We start from the raw sequence: 14,354 nt of genomic DNA, 5'->3' as shown, positions 1-14,354 counted from the left end.
TTGCCCTGAGTATCTGTACAAATGCGAGAAAAAGAGACGGCGATGAGAGGTGATATGATATGAAAATGAAGTATGTAAATGAATTCTCGCTGTGCCCGGGGAATCTAGTAGAATGTAAGAGGTGGGATGCTTCAGGATGTGGAGCCTCAAGCACTACGCCTCTTGCTGCAGATATCAATGCAGAATGATGTAGTTGTCATGCAGAATGGAATCAGACAGCATCAGCGAGGCTGTCTCCCTCCGGTAGGTCCCGATGGGAGCCGGAAGTGTGAAGGTACTGGCAACTAAGCCAAGGAGTAGGACCTGACATTGGATTGCCGACCTTGGCGGGTGCTAATATTAGTAGCAATGGTCTGCGGGTCGTGGTGTCGAGCTCGAATACGAGTAGAGATCACGCAGGTTGGCTCAAAAGCCCAAGATTGTGCGGATATAGTGTCAGCGTTGACAGCGCCACCGGCACAAGCGCCAATTGGTTTTCACCAGAGGCAAGACTTTCAGCTAATGATCTGCCTGGCTCCCTCTTTGCCCAGAACACCTGGCTCGGTTGGCTTGGGGCTACGGTCACGGCCCTTTTTTCGACTGAAGAACGAAAGCATTCCATTGGCCGGCTTGCTTTTGTCGTCACCACTCTCTATTCCCTCTGCAGGGATAGCAGCGCTATTTGCCAGTTCACTCCAGCTACCATGTTCGTTCAGAACCATTTGGACGCCACCACTTTTGCTCATTTGGCGAGTGGCACCGCGGTGGCGTTGATTATGGGGTAGCGGTCGGTGGAACGATGGTGCAGGTGGTGGTGAACCTGACATGCGGTTCGAGGGAGCAGGTGAAATTGGGCCGCTTGCAGGGTCATTAGGATCGAGTGTTTCGCTCACTGTAGTCATGTTTTCGCTCGTCGGAGCACGATAGTATATGCCATCGATTTGAGATGGTGTATTTCTATGATCGGGCTGTGAGAATTGACGGGCGTGTACAGTTGGGTTTGCTGGCGTTGTAGTGTTTCCTGCGGTGTTTGTGGCGGTAGGAAGACAATCCTCGGGATTGCTGGTAAAAATTGTAAGTGCAACGGTCCAATGCTTTTGATGGAAAGGGAAAGCTCACGTGGAGGCAGCAATAGCGTCCGCTGCATTACCTTGGTAGCTAGTCAAAGTGTAATCAAATGGCTCAAACATCGTCTCAATAAGACGGTGGAGTTCATCATCCCGGATTTCTTTCGCAGTAGCATCCTCCCTTAGCTCAGCACGTGGCTTTTGCCGGCGCGCTCTAGCTTCCAGGGGTGCTTCTTCGAGGAGCAACTCCTCCAGATCATACGTCGCATCGAAGTTTGTTTTATCGCTCGAGGGGCGGAACACTGGCGGGATCTGTTTGCGCTCGAGTGCATCAAAGTCGATATCGGCGAAGAACATGTGTGAGGTGTATGTCTCGAACCCGATGGCACCAATGCGTTGACTGCGATCTTTTTGCATCAATGCGCCCAGTGCCCGCAAACAAGGTACTGAAACAGCGGGATTGGTAACATAATATTTTGGCTGTGCTTTTTTAATGTTTTCACTCAAGGTCTCTTGACTCCGACCTTCGAATGGTCGCTGCATTCAAGGTTAGACTGGAAATGAAACGACAGGCAGATCGCCCATACCTTATTGTAGATGCACTCGTAAAAAGTCACACCTAATGACCACCAATCGACCTCAAAGGTGTAACCCGTCCCTTCATAGACTTCCGGCGCAAGGTATGCTAGCGTTCCTGACTTGCTTGTGAGGGGCTTTCCCGGTCGGAAATCCGATGCCACGTTCTAATGCATCAACGTTAGCTTGAAGTCCACTCAAATACAATTCGGGCTATTGGAACGTACAAAGTCAGCCAAGTGAACGTGTCCATCAGAATCTAAAAGCACATTGTCTGGTTTTAGATCGCGGTGGATGATGCCCTGCGAATGGATATACTTCAGAGCGCAGCCCAGTTCAGCCATCCAAAACCTCACCGCATCCTCTGTGAAGCATTTTCGGGAGATATGGAATCGGAGATCGCCACCATTCATTAAATCAACCACAATATAGCTGTAATGTAGTCAGTAATGAAGGATAAGGATCGAGCCCAGTGTACTCACATGTATTCCATGTCCTGAAAACTGTAACGCAAATTGCACAGGAATGGATGGTTCAGGTGTTCGAGCATTCTCCGTTCACGAATAATGTTTCGTACACTTTCCGAGCGAACCACTGGGCGTCCGGTCAGCTATGGCTTTTATGGCTCAAGAGCCTGGGAACTCCCACGAACCTTCCTCTTTACGAATGTATTTCAATGCGAACGTAAGACCTGTGTCCTTCCTCTCGACAATTCGGACTTTTCCGAATGCACCTTTTCCAACGACTCGCAGGAGTCGGAAATGATTGAGGTTGACTAGTAGAAGAAAAGCGATATCAGCGACTTGTTCGAATCCTCGGCAACGACCCCGGAAGTCCTCAAGACTTCCACTCATATCAATTGGAATTTGATCAACCTACCAGCATCGTTGCAAGACACCGGTTTGCCCTGGGTGTTTCCCATTTTGTTGGGTCAGAGCGATAGCCGAAGTATTCAAATTGAGCTAGTATCTTCCTAGCAACATCACACTTGTCTCGAGAAACTTTGATCGAAGAAAGATAGCGCGCACGGGCGACAAGCGGGGGAGGAACGAGATTTTCGGCGAATATCGAGCTCAGATCGCAACGTCCATGAGGTGACCGAATTCCGAAGGTAGATTCGCCGAGCGGGGGTCGAATATTTCAAGTTGGCGCCAGATTATCGATGCAAGTCCAGATATAAATTCACGGATTTGAAGAGATTTGCCAAAAAGAAGAGAAAAAAAGTCGACCGGATGTCTGCAGAAGAAATATTGAAGATCTCAAGTTCTAAGCCAGAATATGTATACCAAGAAAACGTGAAGGCCCGGGGAGCTCCAGGTATCGGAGTCGCACCAACTCTTTGATACGGAACCACTCAAGAAAAAAGGGGGACAGAATGCGGAAAATAAAGACCGTGTCAAATGACAGCAATACCAAGAATTGCCCGTCCACTCCTCGGGAAGTTGAAGCAGATGAAAGAAAGGGGATGAAGCGGGTGAGCGGTCTGGCAGAAATGGCAGTAACCCGCGGGCCAATCACGCGTGACGCGCAACAAAATGGGGAAAGGGGGAATCAAAGAAACGGGCCCTCTTTTTTTCCTTTTGCACCTATGCTGATTCTGGCCTTTGATGCCGTGGGATCTACACCCTACAGCTACTCTTCCAGACTAGTCGCTTTGGGGGGGCAAGATATTGCAGGGCGTTTCCTAGGGATCTCCGTTTTCACTCTCGCACACATATGACTGGAACCGTGACACAATACGGCGTAAGGCTTCAGGAGATATCCCTGAGACCCACGGTGTTCTCCAAACATCTGACTCTAACAGGCGATGAGCAAGGCTAGGTGGAGAGATAAGGCCAGTTCGACCGGGGCCCGCTCAAACTAATGAGCGGAGGCTATGATATCCGCTAAAAAAAATAAAATAAAAAAGCACAGACTTTGCTAACCCACCCAGTGACTTGTCAATTATGATCCTAGACGAACATCCTGGCGATCAAAATTCAATTTGAAACAAAAGGTCTCGTATGGCGTTAGGGACCACTGGAGATTGCGAGATGTCTCCAGCAGATCGCTATTTAGTTAGTGTCTCTGCCCTACGCCCTGCGAGATTTCTTGTGTGAAACTCTGTAACACTTGAAGTGAATCTGACTCTGTGTTCTCATGTCCAAGTGTTTGAGTTCTTGTTCCAGTGGAAATATCCCCGAATCGTAAGCACTGCGATATAGTTCGATTTTCGCCTGATGAAACCAACCAGGAAGTAGGCTTGAAGCATCCAACTGCACTTGACTGATCACTGTTCATCTCGCATGTGATATACCCTATTTATCCCGCCTTCTCGTGGCTGCCACGTTATTCAACCAAACACATCCAGGTTATCTCGGCAACTGTTTGTTGCACAGAACATCTCTGGAATGCGTGTGGAAGATTCGACGCGAAGTCCGATATGATCCCTCACATGCGGGATTTTAGGCACTTGGGTCGGCTGCCGATTCTAGGCGGGTCTTTTCGTTCTCGTTCCACCCCTATGCTGAACACGTACGTTTGTCTCTTGATGTTGTCGAACGGAGCACTATTGGTTCCACCGAACTCGATACCGGCGCAGTCAGCTGGTTAGTGTGACCGCCACAGGGTTCTCAAAGCCTCAGAAGGCGCAGGCTAAGCTTATCGATTGGATTCAACAGGCAACCCTTGTCGACTGGGCATTTTCTGGGGTATCTTGTCATGTAAGATATGCCGGATAACGAACAAGATGTGCTCAGATTGAAACTGGCTGTTTCAGCTGGCTGTTTTAACTTTTTTTGAAATAATAATAATCATATCATCATCATAATAGAAAGAAACCTGATTTATGATTCTTGAACTGGGATGAGGGTGTGGACGGATAAGCTACTTGCGTAGAATGAGTTTCGGAAACACCGAAATCGACCAAGCATGTACGGACTACGGAGTAAAACTCCTATGTTTGTCTTGCCGAGGTCTCTTGCCTTTGGCATATTTAGCCGTGTCCTTTCCCAGTGCATGTTTTGTCCCTTCATGAACACTTCGCACAGAAGAACATGTTTCAAGTCCTAGGCTGCAACCTTTCCATATATATTGATTGTTCGACCAGGTCCGCATGGAACCATGCTTGGAATGGAGATTGAACTTCATAATGGTCATGTTTATACGGAGTAGACTATGGGAATAATTAAATCATTGGCATACAAACCTCGTGATGGATATCCGTGCGCATTTTTAAAATGGAAGGAATATATATCATTGAGAGTCGAATATTTATGTAGTTTTTGCGTACCATTTACCTCGATTCTTTTTCTAAATAGAGCCCAGCATACTTCTGTATATATTTTGTTATCAAGCTCCACATCTAGTGATGCTTACTGGATAATGCTCCAGTAAAAGTGTGTGACTACACATCTACGGGAAATCTCAAGCGGCGCTTTTTGTTTTTACAAATTTATGCCTTGAGTAAGTTGTGATGTTCGACAATTCTCGCCTGCGCTTCGATACCTCATATTTTAACTAGAATTCGTCTCTAAGAAAGCGTAGGTGTCAAAACATCCGATGTTGGAACTACACAAGGTGAGATAGAGATGGCATTCCGGTCACGGGTTTGCTCCTTCCTAGAATTGTTTTGCTTGACATCCATGCCACCCCTGCTTGGACTTCAGTTCTTCAACTGCACGATCCTTCTCATCGGCCCCATCTATAACTCATCATGGAGAGCTCAGAAAAGCTCCGGCCGCTTCTTCGGCGCCCAGAAAGTTCTGCTATTGATGTTGTTGATTTCTCTTTTGGGAAGCCTGCCTCGCACAAGCCATTCTCTTTGCGAAATATGCCCAAGCAGGCTCCAATAACCCATCCTCAGATCGATGATACGCAACCTTCGGGAGAACAGACCGGAGAGGGGACAGGTATTAGTCTTCAACTGGCTCAACCAGCTACGTTCGTAGATGACCCAGGATCCCATTGATGAAAATCACTATCACGACTAACACTGCCCGTGTGACATAGCATGCTCAACACTGCTCACTCAAAAGAAAAGGCCACTACCGATGGTCAAAATCCAGCTAGGCAATCGTTGCTTCATCAACCAATAAGAAGGCGCTCGATGACTGCTGGCTCTAGCAAAGAAATGTGCGGTGGATCTGCCATAGAAAAAGCGGCTTTTGGACAGAGCCAGGTAAGTGTTGTGGCCCAGCCGAGTGAGCCTACCAGAGTCAATACCCCCAGACAGAATATCGGCCCTGCAGGGAAAGGAGCGGTGCTGGTTCAGCATGGTGTTGATGAGATCGAGGGAACGAGCGAGGCAAGTTCTGCCTTACCCGAGCCAGCGATCCAGCATTCCCACAGAGAAAGGCAAGAAACTGCAGAGAATCAGGTCCCTCGCGTGCCACTCAAGCCTATACATAATCAACTTCAGGCGTTGAAACGATACCGTGCCTCTGAGAAGGAATCCAATACCAAGAGTCAGGCGGCACTCATTGGTACGAAGCACAGTGTTCAACTCAGCGAGGATGATCTTTTTGAGCTTCTCATTAAAAGGATGAAACAGCGAGAGGAGACCGAACATGCTGCAACACTTATCCAACGGCAAGTCAAGAATGAGAACTCGGCCTTGAAGGAGCAGAACCTTGTCTTGCAAGACCGGCTCAAGAAATGCCAAGGCCAGCTCGCTAAAACATCGTCTGAGTCGAGAGCTCAACGTGCTCAAATAGACAAGTGGAAGGAGAAACTCGGCATGTTCAAAGGTATCCTGAACGAGCTTGGACGTGAATATGGCGTAGTCAGAGAACACTCCAAGGTACTGAAAGAAACCACTGTCTCTCTTGCTAAAGAGAAAAGCGAAATCCAACAGAATTTGGTCGATATTAAGCTGCAAGTCTCGAACTATGCAGAGAAAATTCAAGGCCAACGCGACAAACTCTTGAATTCCGAAACGACTGTTTCCAGATTGAAGGAAGCATTGAACCACTCGGAGAAAAGGGGCGAACTGATCAAGGCCCAGCTATCCAATGAGAAAAGGCGAATTGCTACTCTAGAGAACTACATCCAGAATGAGTCTCAGAGCCAGGCACGATACTTGGCTCTTGTCAGAAATGATCAGCGAAAGATGGCTGAGAAATTTGACTCTGCGTGTGAGCTGTTCATTACATCGTGTGTCAAATCTCAGGATGTCATCCTGTCAAAATTGAGTCCGAAACTTGAGCAATGTGTCGACTCAGTCCAAAAGCTGCAGAACCAGTGCGTTACCGAGGCTATCAACGTCCAAGACTTTACCAAAAGCGTCGAGCAAGCAAGCTTTGGGTAAGTTGTGCGAAGAGCTGGAAAGGGAATAAGTGTTGATTGATTACGAATAGTTTGAACTCGCTGGCGGAACAAGTTGCGAGGGACGTGGATAGGGGCACGGAAATCAACAAAAGCGTCTTCCAAGCGCTTCAAGAAGCGCTCCAAGCAATTGAAGCTAACCTCGGTCCATGTTCTTCAATTTTCAAACAGCTTGCTAATACCGAGAGTTGCTATGGGAATTTGCAGCGACAGCTGGAGGTCGCTGAGCCGATGCTCGGCACTCTCGGCAATTCTGTCAAGGCCATTGAAACCACAGAGATAGACCTGATGCGAGGTTTAGAAATGTTTGGGCAAAAGCTTTCTGAGGCTCGAATCCCTGCCGGAAATCCTGTTCTGGAGATGGAGATTTCTAACAAATTTGCCGAGAATACACAGTTGCAACTTCAACTGCAAGAAAGCACTACTCAGGTCGAGTCCCTTCGAAAGCAACTTGCCACGAGATCATCCGAGAACCAACATCTTCAACATACGTTGACTGAGACCGTTACTAAAGAACAAGCATCCAAAAGTCAGATCTCCCGGCTGGAAATTGAAAAAACGGCCTTGCGGGGGGAGCTTCAGTTGCTCGAACAAAGAATCCGAGAAGAGCTTGGTATCGCAAGCATGAAATTGCAGGATCAGATGAACGCTAGATTTACAGAGCAGGTGCACGATCTTGAGAGAGAGAAGACCAAGCTGAAAAGAGATTGCGATCACCTTCAGCTTCAGCTCGAAAATGTCCAAAACTCTCTGGTAAGATCATGACTTAACGAATGGGAAGATGGCCGGCTAATAGTATGAAGGCTGAAACCGAAAAGACAGCCGAGGGTCAGCGAATGAGACAGGACTCCATGGTAAGCGATGCGGAGATTATATTTTCATGTGCCTTGCTGATAAGCGCAGCTCGAGGAATCAAAGAAGCGGATGGAGACGCTTAACGATTCTTGCTCAAAATATATCGCAGAGGCCAAAGCCAATGAGGCCGAGTCCAAACTGCTGAGAGATTCTGGAGCAAGTCTGAGGAAAGAGAATGACAGCCTTCTTGAACAACTCCAGCGGGTGAAAGGAAAGACCACCGAGCTGGAAGCGATTCTGGCAAAAAAGACCGAGTCTGAGACCCTGAAAGCGAAAGCAGCACAAGAAGCAGAAACCAAGGCCAATCTGCTTGAGCTAGAAGCAGCTCAGGCAACCGGTGAGCTTAAAGCAATGACTGAGAGTCTCGCCATGCTCAAATCACGGTCATCAGCGCTGGAGAAAGTCGGGGAGGAAGCGGATGCTGAGATTGTTTCGCTGCTCCGGCGGGCCCAAGAAGCTGAAAGCTGGCAAGCAACAATCAGAGAAGGATTCGCAAAGGTGATCGATGTCCAGCCAGACGAGCCTTTCGAGCAAACATGGCAGAAACTGGAAGACATGCTTCAGTCTTCGCTCGCTCGGTCTCTCATCGCCCATGATGCGTCCTGCGCCAAGCTCCAACACACGGACAGCACAGAAGCGACTCAAAAGGTCAATATTCCCTTAGACAAGCTGAAAGGCAAAGATGATCATGCCGTTGAGATTGATCAGTCAGACAAGGGTGTGGGTCCGGCTGCTGGAAACTTATCGCCAAAGATTGGCAGCCCCTCAAAGGCTTTGAAACATGGTCATAGTGTTGATTCCCCGCCAAAACGCCCTCCTGGTCTCGGCCATATCGTCCCGTTTTCGAGTGTCCATGACAGGCTTTCGCGCGAGGATAGTCTGTCACTTTTCAATGATCCAGCCGAGCTTGAAATGCTTTTTATGTCGACTCCCGATTTCCAGGGAGGACTAATGCAGGGAGACACCCTCAAGGGAGCCCAAGAGCCCCAAATGGTTCCAGTAGATTCTCAAACAACGAGTCGAGAGCACAATCTATCAAATCCTGCCCTCAAAAAGCAACCATCGGGAAATGAAAGCGCAATGCCTCCCTCGACCATTGAGAAGTTTGAAAATTCATCCATTGATGCATCTGCCAGGACGGAACTACCCAAAACCAAACGCAAAGTGGTTAGTTTCGAGGGAACACGCATTTTCACCGAAACAGAGGTTGGCAGAGCTAGGCGAATGTCAGACGCAACGGACAACAGCTCTGGAAGAGAATCAGAGAGTGCGGCACTAAAGAAAACGCAGAAACGTACTTACAGCCGCCTTCGACAGTCTGTGGCACAGGAAGAGTCTTCAATTGAAACCACCACAGATGTGCAGCGTGGCAAAAAAACATTGGAGGAAAAATCTCAACGGGGCACAATCAACAAAGCAAACCACTCTTCTAGATCAAACCCAAGACCGCCGAAGAGACCACGCAATGAAGCCCATGACCCGGGTCGGCGATTAAGCCCGCAGGGTTTAGCTTCCGGCAGTAGCAGAAGCAACGCCGCCGATCAAATCAGTGGTACGCGGGGCCGGGGTAAGCGCCGCACTCGAGGTATGGTTATCTGATCTTTTTCAGCAGCAGGCCGCGCTAACGGTACGAAGGAGACCGATATGATCAGCGCTTCAACCAAGAAGCAGGCTAAGCAAACGTACCCTAGAGGATGTCGCGACAGATTATCCTTTTCATTGTTATGATCTGCTCATATTTAGCCGACTTTCGAGGTTATTTTTACCAGAAGATGTGGCCGGTTGATGCTCAAATATTGATACAGGAAAATTGTGCTCGTCATGATGGATGAATGAAAGAAAGAAGCCCGGGAGCAAGTGGGTTCACGAAGGTTCGATAACACAGAAACCTGAACTGGGAAATTTATTTTATTTTCATTGATGTATCCAAAGCTGTATTGCTCTCAACGCCAAAAAGAATGCTCCGACAAAAGGAGATTTACCGCAAAATATCTGGTGAACCGGGGAAATGACAATTTCCCGGCTGCCGCCAGTAAATAATATACACACAGGGCTCGTTCCCCTGATACCCTCATCGCATTGCCGCACAAAATGGGTGGGTATCGTTTGTTGGGCGTGTTTGAATAGCGATTGCAGATAGAAAAGGGAGATTCGGCTGGAGGAAAAGAAGAGGTCGAGTTTGAGGTTGAAAGATTGCCTTCCCAACATGGCACAACGATCGAGTTCGGAGATTTGACAGACCCCGGCGCTCTAATCACAAATCGCAAGAGCACTTGCTTATTTGTTCTTTCCACCCTTGGTCGCCTCGAGGAAAAGCACCTGCTTCTTGACGACAGGGTCGTACTTCATCATGCTGAGAGGACGGTGCGCACGGGGCCGGATCAACGTGCGGTAGTAGCCCGTCATGGCCATAGAGATCAGCCGGACGGCAATGGTACGGGACTTTGCTGTGTCGAGGAAAAAGACGATGTTAGCAAATCGACCGCAACAAATCCGGGGAGTTTTCGGTCTCAGTGGCATCACGGTTCTCGTGCCAATTCTGCGCCATCGTGGCCGGATGTGGGGAAGTTGGGTGGATCATATTGGAGTATCAGGGGTTTTAATTCCACATACCTTTCTTGGCCATTTTGGGCGGGCGTCTCAAGGTGCTTGGTCGAGTTATCGCTCCGAAACAAATTGAAGGTCGGAGTTGATGCCTTCCCGATGGTCACGTGCCTGCTTAGTCAATCCGCTCACATGCCCAGGTGCCCCTCAGATACTCCGTACTCGTCTAGGCCTCGGAACCCCGACACCGGGGTTTCTCACACCCTCCGGGCCGGACGTGGTGATTTGCCGGCTTCGCCGGAGGATTCAATGTCTCAAGTGTTGTTGCTGGTAGCTTTGAAACTAGTCTCGTGCGAAGTATAAACGATTGTGATGGTTCCTCTAGTTGGTAGATCCTTACCGCTTAAGATATGGACCCCACGGATCAAAGCCTATGAGCCTACTACATACGGAGTACTCCGTACCTCGTACAAAGTCGAGAGTTTTAAGTCACACCCATTATGAGTGTTCTCGTGGAATATTGTCGTCGGGCATACTCCGTAGCTTGGTTGTTCCATTCATTCCCTGACATCCACAGTGCGAGGCGTTAGTGCTGAGACTAAGCCCCTTAGAGGGCATGAAGATATTGCTCTAGCACAAGTAAGCAGCTAGCGTAGGGCTCCCTGGGTATCTGCAATCTTATTCGACGAATCAGTAAATGGCCCTCCGCAAAAATGAGCTCCTGGCTGCCACAACCTGCAGCTACGAAGCTTCGGGGATGGCTCACAAGCTTTTCGCGTATATTGAATGAGCCACGGTGCGACGTTATGCAGGGGTCTGGGCCTATAATTCCCCCATGATTGCGATCCTTCAGCCACGAGGTCCTCGTGAAGAGCAATAATGGCAGTTTGACCTATTGCCTGATCGGGCCATGGGAGAGTCGTATCTCCGCTCTCCTGAGTTTAGCCTTGTCTCACTTTTGCAAAACTCAGGCAATCTCTGCATGGCCGAAATAGGCCAGTGAGCCAATATCTACGACGCACGATGATGGAGAACATCAATTTGGTGGTGACTAGCTCGGGGCGGTTTTTATTTTCGTCGAAGATGGATCCATAGCGAGCTAGCCCTGAAGACTACTTAAAGCACGAGGTTCGGCCCCCAATGTAAAGCCATCACTCCTTTTTTCCTAACCCTTCGGCTTGAGATCCATCTGTGAAAAAATCATGGTGAAATACGCTTCAATCCCTATTGCCCTCCTGGCCTCGTTGGGCACTGCGTTGGCCCAAACCGTGGATGGCTCTGATTATGATAGCCCTAACGGTGGCCCCCCGGCAAGCTGGTTCACTGCTTCCAGTACTATCCCGGTGGCTGCTTTGAAGAGTGCTGCTGCTAAGGCCAGCAGTGCTGCTTCGGATGCAACCTATCCTATCAATTTCGATAAGGGTGCTGCGAAGTCCACTATCCACAAGGATTGGTCGTCCTTCAGCGAGGTAGATATTCTCCTCGGCACCATCCAAAAGAACCATATACTGATTACATGCTTATAGGGTGCCGCATTCGTTTGGATTGCCGACATGGATGTCGACTGTGATGGCCTTGACTACGAGTGCGAGGTATGCCGAGGATATCCATATCGGCATGACGCATTACTGACTCGAACAGGGAAACCCTGATGGCCTCCCCGAGACCAACTTCGGTGCTCTGGCAGCCTATGAAGTGCCCTTCATCGTGATTCCAGACAGGTTCGCAACCACTTACGAGAAGGTTCTTCCTGGAAACAACGTCGGTGCCGTCATCTGGTATGATTCTTCCTGGTAATTTCACTTATGTATTATTAACAAATTCCAGTGACGGAAAGATGTTCTACGGCATCTTCGGAGACTCCGATGGCGACACTCCTCAAGTCATCGGCGAGGCCTCGTGGTTGATGGCCCGAACCTGCTTCCCCAACGATGACCTGAATGGAAACAGCGGCCACGTTGATCCCGATGTGACCTGTGAGTTTGAGAATAGTGCACATTCTGTTATGACAACTGGCTAATCCACGCAGACATTCTCTTCACTGGCAAGGACTCGGTGCTTCCCAGCAGTGCTCTCAACGAGAACTACATCACCAACTTCAGCACCTTGCGCTCTATGGGCGACAAGCTGATGACCGCTCTCGCAAAGAACCTTAACCTGAGCTCTGGAGGACCTTCCACTACCTTGACCACTTCCGCTAGTGGCTCTAAGCCCACTTCAACCACTTCTTCCAGTGGCTCTTCCCCTACTGGAGGGTCTTGCTCTTGGGAGGGACACTGTCTCGGTAAGACCCTTTCCACTCTCAGCATCCTGGCTCTTTACCAAACGATTTTCTAGGTGCCTCTTGCACCGACGGAAACGACTGCGATGATCCATGGACCTGCATCAACGGAAAATGCGCCGCCGATCCCGATTTGGAAGACGCAGAGCCTTGCACCTGGGAAGGACACTGCCTCGGTAAGGAAGAACCATTTTTGATGTATTGGACGTTTGTTAATCCATTTTTAGGCGACTCTTGCAGCGGCGAGGACTCATGCGATAATAACTGGGCCTGCATTAGTGGAAAATGTGCCGTCGATCCCGAACTGGAGGACGAAGAGCCTTGCACCTGGGAAGGACACTGTCTCGGTAAGGAAGATCCCTTGCTAATGTGGTGGACGTTTATTAATTCATTTTCAGGCGACTCTTGCAGCGGTGAGGGCTCATGCGACAACAACTGGACCTGCATCAGTGGAAAGTGTGCCGTCGATCCCGAACTGGATGAGTGATCGTTGAAAGGACACCGGCTCAGTGAGAAAGATCTTTTTTCTTAAACTGCCCAGGCGATTCTTGCAGCAAACGGAGCGAAGGCGACGGGGAGATGGTCTGCAAGAGAGGAAAGTGTGCTGATGCTTAATTCGAACCCAGTATATAACTTGACGTCGAGTCAAAGAGGACAGGGCCATCAATAGAGCCTGGGGGTTCAGGCTACTGCTCGGGCTGTATATACCTAGCTTGCTGAGATGTTTCCCCTTTAGAGATGTACGTGTCACGATACTGCATGCTCATGTCTAATACATAGCTCTGCGAATTGTACAATAACATTGGAATCCAAAGTTTCAAGGACAATCATCTTTAAATCAGAAATCTCCATGGCATACTCCGTAATACTCGACGCACAATACTCTGTAGACAAGCTCTTATCTCCGTCACACAGTGGCCACAGCAGGTGACGGTGCCTCCGGAAGTGCCGTCCTTTGGAATGATGATCGGGCAGTCCTTACATTCCCCGGAGGTGCAACTCCCTGGTGTTGATATGTCTAGACAGGCATCGGAATGTCAGCGGCGATTGCATCATGCAATGTCAGACGACTGGGGCATTCGGGCGCTGGGAAGAAATTCCCTACTCCGTACATGCACTTTAGATAGACTTGAGCTGTAAAATGCACGAGCTTAGCAACGGTGCTGCTTTCTTCCACGACGACTAGACCTTTTTGAACAATCGATTCGACTTGGCTCTTCTGGTGCACGCTGAGACGCACTTGTGGGATGTCACTGAGACCATGGAGGATCGCACATCGCCTTTTGATCCTATTTTTGAAAATTAGATATGAATTCTACTACAATATCTCACAGACAGAGGAAATAACTTTTCTTATTCCCTAGAGATTGCCATAAACTCACTGGGAGCCTGGGCAAATTGCTTTTCAATTCATCGGTGAGATCATCAGATCAAGGCCTCGTTCTCTTCCAGGTCGAAATATCACCAGCAGCGCGTGGCATTCGGCGTCAAACACGGAGAGGAAATTTTCGTATTGGATCCATCACCCTGCATCCAAACTTCAACATCGAAGCCACCGACAAACAGGATGCGAAGCTCGGCCATGATTCCAAAGCAGGGAAAGTGTTTGTTATTTGGACGTGAAACGCAAGCGAAGATTCGTAAGACGATGGAAATTGCTAGCGAAGAGGCATGGGTTGCACTTTTCTCCGAGCTTACTCTGTAGTAGTGTGCCTAAATCTTAGCCAATTCGATCTTGATAGATCCAC

General features: G+C 48.8%; 5 protein-coding genes across 5 annotated transcripts; 3 read left to right on the top strand and 2 right to left on the bottom strand.

Moving 5' to 3' along the window:
• Positions 1–494: 494 nt before the first annotated feature.
• On the bottom strand, positions 495–2,544 carry N7457_007963 (uncharacterized protein; the record flags this gene model as incomplete). Its single annotated transcript, XM_057179006.1, has 7 exons — positions 495–1,041; positions 1,099–1,583; positions 1,634–1,789; positions 1,850–2,054; positions 2,105–2,216; positions 2,275–2,397; positions 2,502–2,544. The coding sequence occupies 7 exons, from the start codon at positions 2,542–2,544 to the stop codon at positions 495–497; spliced, it is 1,671 nt and encodes a 556-aa protein (XP_057027392.1).
• Positions 2,545–5,316: 2,772 nt separating this feature from the next.
• N7457_007962 (uncharacterized protein) lies at positions 5,317–9,380 on the top strand (the record flags this gene model as incomplete). The annotated part of the gene is made up of 5 exons (XM_057179005.1): positions 5,317–5,543; positions 5,613–6,905; positions 6,959–7,679; positions 7,730–7,780; positions 7,830–9,380. The coding sequence occupies 5 exons, from the start codon at positions 5,317–5,319 to the stop codon at positions 9,378–9,380; spliced, it is 3,843 nt and encodes a 1,280-aa protein (XP_057027391.1).
• Positions 9,381–10,058: 678 nt separating this feature from the next.
• Positions 10,059–10,407, bottom strand: N7457_007961 (mitochondrial 54S ribosomal protein bL33m; the record flags this gene model as incomplete). Its single annotated transcript, XM_057179004.1, has 2 exons — positions 10,059–10,228; positions 10,395–10,407. The coding sequence occupies 2 exons, from the start codon at positions 10,405–10,407 to the stop codon at positions 10,059–10,061; spliced, it is 183 nt and encodes a 60-aa protein (XP_057027390.1).
• Positions 10,408–11,527: 1,120 nt separating this feature from the next.
• Positions 11,528–12,662, top strand: N7457_007960 (glycoside hydrolase family 75 protein; the record flags this gene model as incomplete). Its single annotated transcript, XM_057179003.1, has 5 exons — positions 11,528–11,794; positions 11,852–11,917; positions 11,967–12,103; positions 12,153–12,301; positions 12,355–12,662. 5 exons carry the CDS (start codon positions 11,528–11,530, stop codon positions 12,660–12,662), a joined length of 927 nt encoding a protein of 308 aa, XP_057027389.1.
• Positions 12,663–12,692: 30 nt separating this feature from the next.
• On the top strand, positions 12,693–13,100 carry N7457_007959 (uncharacterized protein; the record flags this gene model as incomplete). The annotated part of the gene is made up of 3 exons (XM_057179002.1): positions 12,693–12,782; positions 12,834–12,953; positions 13,005–13,100. 3 exons carry the CDS (start codon positions 12,693–12,695, stop codon positions 13,098–13,100), a joined length of 306 nt encoding a protein of 101 aa, XP_057027388.1.
• Positions 13,101–14,354: the final 1,254 nt, after the last annotated feature.

Source organism: Penicillium paradoxum (assembly GCF_028828445.1).
Source record: "Penicillium paradoxum strain IBT 22861 chromosome Unknown utg000007l_segment0_segment0, whole genome shotgun sequence".
In the NCBI taxonomy this organism is placed as follows: domain Eukaryota; kingdom Fungi; phylum Ascomycota; class Eurotiomycetes; order Eurotiales; family Aspergillaceae; genus Penicillium; species Penicillium paradoxum.
This window is presented reverse-complemented; position numbering and strand designations above follow the sequence as displayed.